This window comes from Seriola aureovittata, chromosome 11 (assembly GCF_021018895.1).
Source record: "Seriola aureovittata isolate HTS-2021-v1 ecotype China chromosome 11, ASM2101889v1, whole genome shotgun sequence".
Classification (NCBI taxonomy): domain Eukaryota; kingdom Metazoa; phylum Chordata; class Actinopteri; order Carangiformes; family Carangidae; genus Seriola; species Seriola aureovittata.
The window spans coordinates 3217883-3232334 of NC_079374.1; the positions used below are offsets into that span (position 1 = coordinate 3217883).

General features: G+C 42.4%; 1 protein-coding gene across 1 annotated transcript in view; it reads right to left on the bottom strand.

Annotated features, from left to right (window-relative positions):
• Positions 1-1703: 1703 nt before the first annotated feature.
• plcl1 (phospholipase C like 1) overlaps positions 1704-14452 on the bottom strand; it is a 91240-nt gene continuing 78491 nt past the window's right edge. The window contains exons 9-12 of the mRNA XM_056389059.1: positions 12059-12262; positions 9754-9829; positions 8846-8955; positions 1704-7651 (exon numbers count right to left, since the gene is read on the bottom strand). Coding sequence (XP_056245034.1) covers positions 7445-7651; positions 8846-8955; positions 9754-9829; positions 12059-12262 — 597 coding nt within the window. The 3' untranslated portion in view covers positions 1704-7444. The remainder of the gene's footprint in view (positions 7652-8845; positions 8956-9753; positions 9830-12058; positions 12263-14452) is intronic.

Sequence of the window (14452 nt, forward strand, 5' to 3'; positions counted from 1 at the left end):
CTACCCCAACACAACAAGTAGAATTGAGGCATTATAATGCACATAACAGACAACAACCTAGAGAAATTAAGATCAGCCAAAACAAGAACGCAATTCTCAATCTATACCAATGTAAATACACCACATAGCCTATTATAGGTAGATGGCAACAGCAAGAGAGGTAGAGTTAGCAGCCAACACAGCCAGATAATCTAAACAACTCAAACTGAAAGTTAGCTTAGTTCTTAGATAACAATAGTCTCCTTACACAGGGAAACTGTTGCCACACACAACTACATATGCTCTATCCAAAAAATAAAGTGAATGTGTGTCTGTGTTTTTATTGTACAAATCATGCTAAATAGACAAGACAAAGCTAAGTCCAAGAAGGGTTCACAACAATAACTTTATACAACGTTGAGTCCTGTTGTAGTATTCAATTTTACTGATAACATAGGCTGAATAAGTGAGAGTGAACTCCCGCCAAAACACAGCTAGCCAAATGTTACTGAACAGGCAGGTATAGGTTAAATTGAACTAAGAAATACATAATTGTGATAGTCTGGGTAATATTTTTACTATTGCTCTATGTTTTCAATCTAAATAATTCTGACTAACCTGGGTGAGGACCTTCTCCTTCTTCTTCTTCTGTGGGGTTTCACGGCAGTTGGTATCCATTTTGCCGCATCACTGCCTCCATCTGGTTTTACCAAAAGTGAGGATCTCCCAAACTCGGCCATTTTTAATCCATGGTTCCCGCTCGGCAAAGTACCCGGATTAGGGTTCGAGGTTAACGAATCTCCTAAATGTATAGCCTTTCCTCTCCTCGGTCTTTTTTTTTTTTTTTTAAATAAAGACCAAAGAAAAAATACTTCACCGGGTAAAATAACAAACTTAACCGACAGCAGAAGCTTATTAACGGATGCTAATTAACGTTAACTCCTCACATGATGACATGGGCTGTTTCGGGGGCACTCCCGCGCGGGCCTGTGGTTGTACGCAACCAAAGATCGTTTGTGAAGCGTGAGAAACATCACTCTGTCACATCATTACAGGACCTCGAGTGGACCGTGTATTTATTTATAGAGTTCAACGAGACCAACAGAGTGTCGATCCTTTTTTAAAGAAAAGATTTGTGTCATTTCCGGAGAATCCCTCAGTTAAACTCCTACATTGAAAAGTATTATTATCAAAATATATCAGTATCAAAATTCTTCTTCATATGAGATAAAAGAAGAAATGCCTTTTCATAAATATTTTGACAATTATTTATTTAATTGTTGTATTGTATTATTAAGTTGGAGATTTTAACTAAATTCATATACTTCAAAATAGCTTAATCTATAATAATATCTATGACAAGATTAGATCTTCAACAACTCAACAGAAAACTTCTCACCAACTATTTTAATAATAATTTAATCATTTTCAGTCTTTATTTATTCATTTATTAATTCTATTACTTTTTACCTTAAAAAGTGCTTAAGTACAGTATTAAGTATTAAATGCATTTAGTAACATTCCACCACTGCTTTTATACTCAATTGCCAGTTTATTAGGTACACCCAGGAAAAACTACCTAATACTGTAAACTAGTAACTGTATGAATATCATATCAAACTTTATAGATAGATAGATAGATAGATAGATAGATAGATAGATAGATAGATAGATAGATAGATAGATAGATAGATAGATAGATAAAGTACAGGCAACACAAAGAGTTTGGTCAGGAAAAGATAACTTTATTTAGTCTGGGATACATACTCTTGTTATATTTGATTACTTGTAAGATAGAAAACACAGTAGCTTTTCAAAATAAAAGCAAGGTCCATTTAATTAATTATATTTATTTATGGTTTTTAAAACACACTTCAATAAATATTTTTCTTCCTCTGGTCTTTTTTTTTTCTTTTGTATTTTACAAAAACATACAGTGACTGTCAGAACAGTTGAGGAAACAACACTGGATTAAAGGTCAGCGGTGTAGACACAGGCCAACACAGACACTGCAGATGCCACGGGTAATATAGAAACCTAAAATACCTTTACACATTTCCAAAGACACAACTTTGCCCACATCACTATGGCAGGTATAAACAACTCTCCAATTATTCAAATGAATGTTAAGCACTAATTGATCACTGCGAAGTTAAGTAACATCACACACACACACACACACACACTGAAGAGCACAGAGAGATACAGCTCTAGGTTAAGACATGTGGGTAACAGAGATACAGTGCAACCTCAATGCGACACCCTGCTCACGAGCGTGGATCAGTCTCCCACTCATCCTCATCCTTCACACTCCGAACTGAAAATGCAATCACAGTGAGGAACATTGATCAGATCTGTCCCACTTTAAAGGGCATAAAGGGAAGTAGCTCAGTCCACACTTCAGAGATCAGGGCGCAGCATTGGGCTACAAATGAGATACGATATACTGAACATCATAGTAAAGCACTGTAAGTGAGTGGCTGACCGCAGTGCCTTCTGCAGAGGTAAACACGACATTTTTCAGTACTGCAAAATGAACATATCATCAGGTAAAGTGTCTTGAAGAAGCAAAGTGCAGTGACATATGAAGCAGAGTGTGAGAGAGGCGCGGAGAGGAAAGGAAAAAAGCTTTGTACCTAAAATGTTTATTTATGTCTAAATGTTTAAAGGGTCATACTGGTGTTTCTGCAAGTTCAGTTCATTTTCCACAAACCGCTGCTGACTGTTGCAACATTTAGGGACTTGAAGCTTTCTTGAGACGGGTGATCCATCGCTGTGAACATCACGCACAGTTTTATTCTTATAAAAGTTATATTATCATTGTGCTGTAAAATCTGCTGCTGTGGGGGGAAATGTTGAGCTGCTGGGAAGCTCAGACAGAGTTGGTTCTACTTTACAGCGTCGCACTGATGAGCTCCATTGTCAGAAATCCAAACCCCAGACAACAAATAATAAGCAAAAAAAACATACACAGTGAGAAGGATAATGTGAGCTCGGTAGCTTCTTGCATTAAAAAGGCTTTTAAAAAGGGAAGTGTTTATCACAAAAATTCAGCTGCAGGTCCATCTGCGTCTTCATTTGCATCGTCACAATATGATATTGTAACTTCCTGAATAAAAATAAAACCAACGCAGGATGTTCACTGAAATGGATTTATCCCAAGCAAGTCTCCGCAGGCGGACTTCCCTACAACACTGACATTAACTGAAACCAATAGCTGCCTGGAAGGTATAAAAGCACATTCAGTCTATACATTTTCAGATACAATGGTGTGTTTCTTCTATTGCACGTCTACAGTAACCGATTCAAAGTAAGTGGGTTAAATCATGCAAAAACACAGGTATGGTCCTCATGGATCATCCAGCTACACGTGTGGTGGCTCAGGTGCTGTATCTTCCTGACACACACTGCAAAGGTCGGTCTCCACTTAAATAACGAGCTGCCATTTTTTTTCTCTGTGATCACATGTCGATGTCATGTAAATACAGTATATGCCTGATGAATTATTCTGAGGACGAGCTTCAACTTTAACCAGAGGTGACCTAATTACTGAAACCTGACCCATGTTCACCCACAAAGATAAACCCTGTGACCACCATCTTTGCACATGTCCTCAGGTAAAGTAAATCCCACATCGCCTGCTCGCTCTTTGACCCACTTGCATTTCCCATGTCATAGCAGGCGTGTAAACCGGAACACAGAAAGCTAACACCGTGGTTTGTTTTACTGGAGCTGATGCATCATTAATGCGGAGGCATCCTCCCTGCAGGTAAGCAGATCTTATGATCTTATGAAATCTGTAGTTTTTAGATTACTGAGCACGTCTCTCGGGGGCAGTGGAGCACTTCCAAAAAACAAAACAGAACAAAGATCCTGAAGCCCCCGTCTGCTTCGGCGCATTTAAGAGGAAATATGGCAAGTAGTTTTGGCAATGACTGTGTGAGCAGGAGAACCGGTTTGCATCATCGGGCCAGGAATTAGGGCAGCGTGGTATCATGACAGACACAAGCGCACCAGCAGATACACACATCCCAAAGCCTCCCGTGAGTCACAACGTTATTAATAGACCCAAACAGCAGGTGCTGTCACTCTGTCTATTGCTCACAGCCAATTATGAAGCTCTGCAGGTGTGCTCACCCAACCACACATGTAACCAAAAGTTAATCCAATATCACTCTCTTCTTCTTCTATCCTTCAACCTTTGCTCTCTCTCTCTCTCCAATATGTCTTCTACTTTTAGAAGCATATGCCTTCTCTCTCACTCTCTCTCTCTCTCTCTCACACACACCCACACACACACAAACAAACACACACATGGAAATGTTATCAGGTTAGCCTCCTCCTGTGGCTGTGACTCAGTGCCATCAGCTCGGGCGCTCCCCACCTGGAGCCTCCAGAGGAGCAGCAGGAACACCAGGATGGAGGAAGGTGGAGGTTAATGTTATTACAGAAAGAAAGGAATGTGGTGTGTGAATGAAAGGCAATAAAAAGTGTGTATAAAAATGTGGGATGTCATTCAGAACAAACAGTAGTCCTGCACAAGCGCAAGTTATCAAACCCCAGAGTCACCGCCTGTGTTTCAGGGCTCCTCATTACATCCTGTCTGCCGCAAAATGCCATTTAGCTGTGATCCTCGTCTCCGATCGCTCCGCCCTCCCGCCCCCCTCAAAAGGGCAGCATGAACATTCAAAATGTCTCATTTTCAGAAAGCTCCCCCCTCGACTTGCTTTGTTCAAACACTTTGCGTCGTCGCCTGCAGCAGATGAAGTGGAATTAAATGTGTCAGCCAGTTAAATAGTTCCTGTGGTGCACCAGATTACAAATACAACTTACTTGCTCTTTATTTTTATTTTTTTCAATGACATCAAACCTTGTATCTCTTGTATTTTACAAAATGTAATTCTTCAACTAAAGCATGAAAATCACCAACACTGGAGAAATAGTGACGTGTGATCACACTGACGGAGGTGTTTCTACGGTGGCCCTGAGAGCTCAAAACACTGCGACTTAACAAAACACACAAACACGCTGCAAATTCAGAAAACATCTTCATCAATTTGATAACACGTGCGCTGCGATAAAAAAAAAATCACACAACACATGCAAATAAAATTTAAAAAACGCATTACAAATTCAGTCCTACAACACAACGTAGGCGTTTCCAGGGGACACTAAAAAGTGATGAACCCTGCTGGGACTTTGTTGATCAACTGTGACTTTTGAAGTTAAAAGCGTTGTGTGTCCCAGCAGGTTCATCACTTCCTTCTTTTTAAGTTATTCACTTATTTATGTAATTCTGATAGCAACAGTGAGATGTGTTGTAGGACTGAATTTTGCAGCGCGTTTGTGTCTTTGCATGTGTTTTCCTAAGTGTCAGCGCTTTGAGCTCTCAGGGCCACCGTAGATTTCTCTAGTCTGGTGATCTCAGTCCTGTGTCAAGTCTGTTTCAAATGCAGAAACACGAGCCACAAGAAATACGAGCGCAAAAGCTCAGTTAGAAGGAGAAAGAAGCATCAGGTGTTTTCCTGTGTTAAAGAAGAAACACGCAGTCACCCTCAAAAAGGCTGAGAGGAAAGCCATCACTGACAGGTAAGCAACAATTATGAGTTGTGATCAGTAGCACCTGCTGGGACACCATTTTTGTAGTTTTTCAAATAACGTTTCTAAGCATCACTGAGTTATTAAGTTAGTTACGTTGTTTTCAGTCCTTCAGTCAGCACACACTGGGTTACACAGCCTCACTGACTTTGTTGTGACTCACCACTATTATTATTGCTACATCAATACAGTGAACTTCATCATCAAGGCTGCAGGAATCTGTTGTTCCCACACACACACACACACACACACACACACACATATACAGACTCAAAGCGTTCATTACCCCGCATGTCGGTACAGCGAGGAGGTTATGTGATCCACACATGTACTACAGCAGACGTGCAGTATCAACACACATCCACAACTTCTCCAATTACCGCGTCTCCTCTCCACTACACCTCGCGTTTCAGCCGTCCCCTCCCCAAGTGAACATGACAGGCTCACAGGCAATCAGAGGGGAGATAACAAGGACCTGTGTGTGTGTGTGTGTGTGTGTGTGTGTGTGTGTGTGTGTGTGTGTCAGTGTTTCACACAGTACATGACTATAGCAGTTAGAGGAGGAAACGTGTGCACACTCAGAGGTGCAAGAGGATTTTTATGTGCTCTAGTTAAAGTTAAGAAACGATGCATATTCTCAAAATCTGATGCAATTAATCGGTGACGTTATTCGAGTGCAGAGGCCTCAAACAACCAGGAAGCTGCTCAGGAGCCTTAGTTTTTGTTATGAAACTGAAATCTGGAAATATCCACCAAGAGAGCTGACACAGTTAATTAGATAAATCAGACAAATAATTCAATGCGTTGGACTTTCCACGTTCTCCAAGCTCCCAAACCTCATTAAGAACTTGATATTTTTCTACTTCTTTGCCTCAAATTCCTTCAGAAACTTTTTCCAAGTTTGAAGGCCGCGTTCAGCCAATTCATCTGGTGTTGAGAACTGTCAATCATTTCCTGTAAAGCTGTTGTCCTAAGTTAATTAAAAGCTTTGTCTACTCCTTTAGTTCCAGGAGGACTGTTTATTTTTTACATTAAGTTAACGTAAAAGTTTAGTTCCATTAGCTGCAGTTAAATCTAAAACAAAGAGTTTTAAAAAAGTATGTTTTTTTTGGGGGGGGTTTTTTGTGGGTCACAATCTCTTATAGCACATTTCCCTTTCCACCATTTGCAGCATTGCACACACACACACACACACACACACACACACACACACACACACACACACACACACACACACACACACACACACACACTTGTTATCTTCCCAAGGGACGAGCTGAGATGCTGAGGCAGAATAATAACTGTCCCATCAGCTCTACATCCTCTCCTCCCCACCTCTAAAACACCACCGGGCTGTGAACATCAGCTCGGCGACAGCCCCATTATCACAAATTATTCAGGTGTCTGTGATCTCCTCTCTAATGAGGGAAACCTGCTGAGTTACAACGTTGAGTCACGTACATTACTTTCGGAAAATTAAGCAGGAGGAGCTGCCACAAGTTCAAGGACCCGAGTGGAGCGTCGCTCCTCGCTTTTCCCAGAACAGAGTTACGACATTCATGAAAAGTTTCTCTGCAGGCTGGACCCTCAGTGATAAACTGATGAACTCACCGTAAGGCTTTAACAGATATACTGCTCTGGTCCAGGCTAGTCTAGACACTGCACTGAATAAAGGGATACACTCTGCCAGAATGAGACTCCTCTGCCTCCTCTGGTGCCTTTCACCCCCACACTGTCTCACTCTCATATCTCCTCATCTCTGTTATCCTCTGTAATTACTCTGTCCACTCCCTTTTCATCTTTGGCAGCGTGCTGGACCCGGGGGGTGGGGGTGGGGGGGGGTGGAGGAGGGCGGGCGGGTGGGATGTCAAATGCGTCCGTTGCCGTGTGTGCTGCTGCGGCGGACGGACAGCGGGTGGGAGGAGTAGTGCAGCTCGGCGGCGGAGAAGGCGGAGGACGAGGAGTTGGTGGACGAGGAGGAGGAGGTGAATCCACAGGCTTCACAGGCCAGAGCCAGCTGCCTCAGGGCATCCAGGGAGTCCATCTTAGCTCCCCGTAACAGGTCGCTCTGACCCTGCAGCCACAGAGACAAACATTCCTCTGATTCATGTGTGCACAGCAGTGAACTCCAAGTACAACAGAGGATAGAAATTCAGCTTTTAATTCAGTGTTACAGCCTGTTATTATCTGAGGCGTCTTGCTTTAGCGTGACACCTCCGGGGATGTGGCAGAAGAAAGGCAAAACTCTTTAGCAATTGATTAAAAGCTGCATTAATTGAGTTTTTTGGCCACTCGGGGGCAGCAGAACATCAGTTTCTACACACTTGACAAATACAAGTCCAATACTCCCTCTCCTTTCAGCTCTGTTTTTGGCTTCCTCCAGCTTGTGATGGAAATAGCTGGTTATTTAGCTGCTAAATCCTCCACTATGTTGACCAGCTGGTCACTAACTTTGTCTTTCTATTGTTTTGTGCTGGAGAGACAGCGAACAGAATTTCTTCACCAAAAACAGCTTTCTGCCGCGGCGGGAAACGAGGCTGGTGAAAGCAGATTTACAGGCTGGAAAACCAGAACAATCAGGACTGAAGGAAGTGGAGGGTTAACGTTTAGGTTTTTTTACATGTTTACATGTTACTTGACATAAACAATGATGTCACATAAACTGTGATGACATCAGTGACATTTGCGTAAAGTTCTGCATTAATTTATTCTTTTTTAAGGTCCCATCCAGTCTAAAGGTCTGTGTCCATGTGTAGTGTGATTATAGATCAGCTCTAGCTTCTATATTAATACTGTGAAAGTATCAAAGCCTCAGTCCACAGAGAAATGCACACAGCCTGTATTCAGAAACTGAGCCTTAAAACCAGCCGTCAGGACTTCTGGAACTTTGTGATGTCACAACAAAGCAGTCACCAAGCCCCGCCCACCTGGACCCACCATCCAAACCTTGCAGGATTTGGTTTCTCTGAGTGTTTTTACCTGAAATCTGCTATATTTTTATTGGATCACTCAGAAAACCGTCAGCCAATCAGAAGAGAGGCTCAGAGCCTCCTCTCTTCTGATTGGCTCACTGACCTGTTGTTACTAGAGCTCCAGAGAGAAGCCTGAGAGAGGAGATGTAAAACTACACTGAGATGGTTTTTATATCTTCTGATGGATCAACACTTCAAATAAAACACAGAAGAAGAAGAAAATTTGCAGCCTGATTTATGAATTCTGATGAAGCAGAAGGAAGCTTTGATATCATTATGTTGTTGCCTTCCACTACCTTGAGGACAGTGATGTTCCAGGTGAAACTCTCCACAGCTTTGCTGAGCTTGCGTCCCTTCAGTCCCTCCTTCTCGCCGTGCCGAGAGAGGTCCTCGTGGAAGTCCATGCCTGCAGAGCACAAACAGGAGCGGCGCATCAGCTGACAGTGGTGGGTGGGAATCAATAATTCAAATTCATGCAAAATATAACTGTTCGCTTGGAATATTTTTGTGACTAACACACAATGTCCAGTGGCAAGTGTCAGCTGCATCTTTCTGGTGGTTATGTTGTGAGATAGTAGATTTACATATTAACACAAAACTAAAGTTCCATCCCTCGTGACATTTGCATTGTCAGTTAAAGGTCACGAGTTCTCTGAGGCAGTGAGTCTAAAAATACACTGGTATGGTTGTGTAGACGCCTGTCTTTTCACTGTAAACGCTCGCTGCACAGCTGTCACAGCTGCTGCATTACACCTGACACAGTTTAGAAAATCCAAATTATTAATGTAACACAGGGCTGCAGCGTGTTACGAGTGCAGAACAACATTTGAAGCAGATAAACTTGGTGGAGATGTTTTGGAAACGTGCATCTCAACGGATCCTCGTTTCCAAAAGCAGAAAAATGAGAGTGACGTTGGTTTTTTTGCGAATTAGAAATCCACACTAACAAACATCTGGGAGTGTCAGAATCTCCTGCAACTACTGTATATCCACTTGTAATGTTGTTTACTGACAGACCCGTTCTCCGTGGAGTCACCCTCATTAAGTTTAGCCGTTTGATGTTCAACTCAGACTTGCTCATTTGGTGATTTTTTTTTTTAGGGTTTGGGTCGATCCTGAACTGCAGTTGTTTTATTCATGAGTGCTCATCAAAACTGTTTTCGTGTCAGCAACCGTCCAGCCGTTCATCCATCGCTCCCTGTACCTTCTCTCTGCACCTGGGCGATCCTCTCCTGAACGGCATCTGCGTTCTCGATCAGCTGTTTCTGGGCGGCGATCATCTGGACAGACGGGAACAAAATGTTTGTGTTTAACTTACGCAACATGAAACTTTATTTCAGCTGGTACAAGGAGTAATGATGTTTCCAAAAATATGACAGGTTGAAACTGAGGGAAATGCTGCCTCCATGAAATACATCACAGCTGAAACAAAAAGTCAATCAATCCAACACTTTGAGAGGAAACTGTTTGGATTATTGAGTATCCCAGCATCCACTGGGTGAGGTGGTGCACACCACTGACAATTTGCCAGTCTATCAATGACACATATATACATACAACCATTCACACTGAAGTATCGTGAACTTCTGTTTGTCACAGAGTTTATTTTCTGCAGTAAACCAAGGTCACGCTAACATCTGGGTTGGTCTACACGAGAGTAATAGAGTAACATTTGGTTAGCTTAGTTAGCTTAGTTAGCATTTAAGTGAAATCAAAAGGACAAGTGGGATCGGTTCAGATGCTCCGAGTTGGAAAGCAACACAAAGCACAAGGTTTGTTTTAAATCTGTGGAGAATGACGGAAGGCAGAAGGAGAAGGACAGAATACTGGCTGCAAGGCAGCAAAGGGAGGAGGATGAGTGTGTGATGACTAAGCCGTGTGTGTGTGTGTGTGTGTGTGTGTGTGTGTGTGTGTGTGTGTGTGTGTGTGTGTGTGCCCAGAAAGCCTGAAGAGTTGTGATGTACAACTGGAGATCGCGCCAACTGTGGCTCCATGACACTGACCTGCTGGGCGCACATTTGCAGGATTCCCACTCAGACATCGTCAGCTCCACTGACACACATAAACACACAGTGATGGTTAGAGGGGGCAAGAAGCACTCTGTGTGCCGAGGTGTGTGTAGGTGTAATGGCTGAGCAGCTGAAACAGGTGGGAGAGATTCGTCCTGATCTGATGCAAGAGGAGATCGAGTAGGAGGAGACGCAGCTGGCGGTCAGGGTGTGTGTTTGTGTGTGTGTGTGTTTGTGTGTATGTGTGTGTGTGCACGCTCGGTGAGGAGAAGTGTGGGTGACTGTTTCACACATGTCATCTCAAAGTGTCTTTATGCATATTTAATGCTTCAGGACACTGTGATTGCATGTGTGTGTGTGTGTGTGTGTGTGTGTGTGTGTGTGTGTGTGTTTACACTCAGTAATGCAGCATGATGTATCAGAGAGCAAAAATAAAAACTTTGAAAAACTTACTGATGCAATAAATCTGTGACTAATCTAAAACTCAAACTTGAGAAAAAGCATCCGGCTCATGAGTAAACGAAGCTAATGAACAGTGGAGGAAGGATGCAAGTCATTGATATAAGTAAAAGCAGCACTGCCACGCCAGAAAAATGCCCCATCATCTGGCCAAAGCTAGCTTAAAAAAATACCTCAATGCTAACTGAGCAACATCTAAATCCCTCTATAAAACCTTGAAGACTTAAAACCACTCTGCTTTCGTAGATGGTCACTTCCTGCGCTGTTGCGTAGTTTAATGTGGCAACATAAGGTGGAGAGAGGTAGACGTATATAAGTAGGTAAGTAGCCTGCCTCAAAACTGTATTTGAGTAAATGTAATTTGTTTTAATTTCAAAGTAAACACAAAAAGATTGTTAGCCACTTTATGAGAGCTAATACGCAAATGTTAGCATGCTAACTTGCCAAGATAGCGAATACATGGCGAATAATAATGTGTAGAAACAATATAGTGAAGCTACAGCATGAGAACGTTAGCATGCAGATGTTAGCGTTTATGGTCTTTATGGTCATGGTTGTTAACATTAGGCTAATTATTGTTCTTACTGTCAACAAATCCCATTAAAAGACAGAAAAGGCTCATGGCTTTTCTAAAACTGCTGGAAATTGTAGTTTTTAGCAAACGCCACTGAAACAGGAGAAAACTGTGCATTTGTTGGGAACTGTTTTCAGAACGGCGTGCACACATTGATGTGTTTTTAATAGTTTCTGGACAACAGTGAAGCTCCGTGGCACAGATCATATCAGGCTTTGAGAATAAACAGACAATTCCTGTTAGTAGGATAAAACTCATTGTTGGTTTGTTGACAAAAACTTTCTCTAAAACTTTACACAAGACACGAATGAATACATTTGCTGAAGAAGAGCATTAATTCTTTACTTTTAGAGAGATTAGAGGGTCAGACTGTAGACTGTAGGAAACTTAATCTCTCAAAATACCAAAGCCAGAACTTGGTTTCTTATCAAGGAGGGGAAACAGAGGCTGCAGGTTTGTGCACTGACCGTGTCGTAGGCGGCGAGCAGTTTGCGTGTCGGCTCGGACAGGTTGACCAGAGCCTCCAGACACGGGTAGCCGTCCTTCAGCACCATACTGGCCCCCATGGTGCCCTCGGGGCTCTGCAGCCTGGTGGCCAGGCTCTGGATGCACTGCTTGAGTTTGGCCACCGTGGGGAGCCCACACTGCTCTTTGAAACTGGCGGTGGTGCTCTGGAAACAGTGTGAAAGCAAAAGACAGATGAGGAGAAAGAAGAGGAGAGGGGAAAATAGAATTAGATCAGATGTACAGTTCCGGCTGTAAGACTAAGCTGGGAAAGGTCAGAAAGGGGGACACACCCTTTAAACTCCTCACACACACACACACACACACACACACACACACACACACACTCTTCCCCCCTCTTTTCCCCTGTCATCTGCTGTCTCTCTTGTGAATTAAATCAATATGGCAGTCATTGCTGCTTTTAATCCAGTGAAATCAGCCTTAGCTTAAGCGCATTTGGCAAAAGAGAAGACAATATGGCATAAATCTGGACTGGAAAAAAAAAATCATAGCGTTTAGAGTGTTTTTCAGCTGCAGCAGGTGTGTGTCAGGAAGCAGAACCGGGTTGGTTAGCAGATCTGACAGGGACAAAAAAAAAAAAATAAAATAAGAGTCATGTGTTAATCTTCTGAAATGCCATTTTGGGTCGCGTCATAATGAAGGTGAAAGATTTATTTCTGCACATTCAAGCACCAGAATAGAAAAACCTCTGCTGTCTGACTGGATGCTATTTGCCACCTGGCAGAGCCCCAGCTGGACTCGCGATTATCATGCCCCACCTGTGTGGAAGTGTGAGTGTGTGTGTGTGTGTGTGTGTTGTGTGTGTGTGTGTGTGTGTGTGTGTGAGAGAAAGAGAGAGACATACAGTAATACAGGCATGATGTATAATAACTGACCGTGGCAGATGAGTCCACAGCTGGACTCATGGCAGAGAGACAGAGAGGAGGAGAGAGTTCATGTCGGAGGGAAAGGACAGTGAGATAGAAGCAGGCAGATTAAAAGCCGTTTGTGAATGAGCGAACAGCGTCTCTGTGTGTGTGTGTGTGTGTGTGTGTGTGTGTGTGTGTGTGTGTGTGTGTGTGTGTGTGTGAGTGTGTCTGACAGAGCTATCGGGAGGGATTGGTTCAGGGTTGGGTGATACGTGAGACGACAGGGATTTATCTCCTGACAGAGATTTTACTTTACGGTTTAAACTGAGGAGGCCATTCAGCCACTGTAGGATATTTAGCAGATGAATGAGCAGGGCGTCAGAGGAATTACAGGATTGTTGCATCAGAGTCATGGAATACCTTCAATTTTCCACTGACTGAATTCACCTTTTGGTGATTTAATCCAGTGGTTCCCGACCTGTTTGTGTGTGAACTCTTAATGTCTAGTGACCCCACGTTATGCAAGAAATAACACAGTATATTGTGCTTGAAGGATCATTACCAACCTTATCAAAGTGGTTTCCTACCTGATCTTATGTATTTAAATATTTCTATTTTAATATATTTAAATTCGTTTTTATTGTTTTTAAATGCTTTTTTAATTTTAATGTCATCTTAATGTTCTATTTTTAATGTATTTCCAATGCCTTTGTAAAGCAGTTTAAACTTATGTTTGCATAAGATCCACACACAGTATTTCACTAGAAAATAATTAAAGATTACAGAAAAGTCAAACATGAAGCAGAAGCAGAATCTACTACCTTGAAAATCATCTTGTGACCCTCTGTTGGGGTCACGACCTCGAGGTTAGGGACCACTGATTTGATCCATGAATTTACACTACATGGTCATAACTACATGGACAGTTACACTCATTGCACCTGTTGAACATTAATTGGGCATGAAATGATGCTATAATCTGTTTGGAGAAAGTGAGGCTAACTGTTTCCCCCCGCTTCCAGACTTTATGCTAAGCTAAGCTAAGCTAACCACGTCCTCATTCCAGCTCTATGCTTAACACTCAGTGGCATCGATCAGCTAATGCTCATCAAGATAGTGAATATATACAAAACTGTCAAACTATTAATCTAACCTGCAGCTGTAGCATCCTCGCTGCAGGACAAGAGCAGCGGCGACGCTGGGTGATAAGTTCTGTGGACCTGGGCTTTCTGCACACAGACACTGTCATCTTCACACAGGAAAAAGGCCAAGGGTGTCCACATACTTTTGGCTACACAGTGTATATTTATATCATGACATATAGGCCTACAGATATTCCGCAAAAGAGGAATCTATTCACATCGCCCACCCATACATGTTTGTATTCAGGGATAAGCTGGTGGGCGCCGTGTGACCAGGTTCTATTTTTGCTGTTTTTTTATAGATGCTTTATAATCCTCCTCCACTCTTCTTACTGACTCTTCCTTT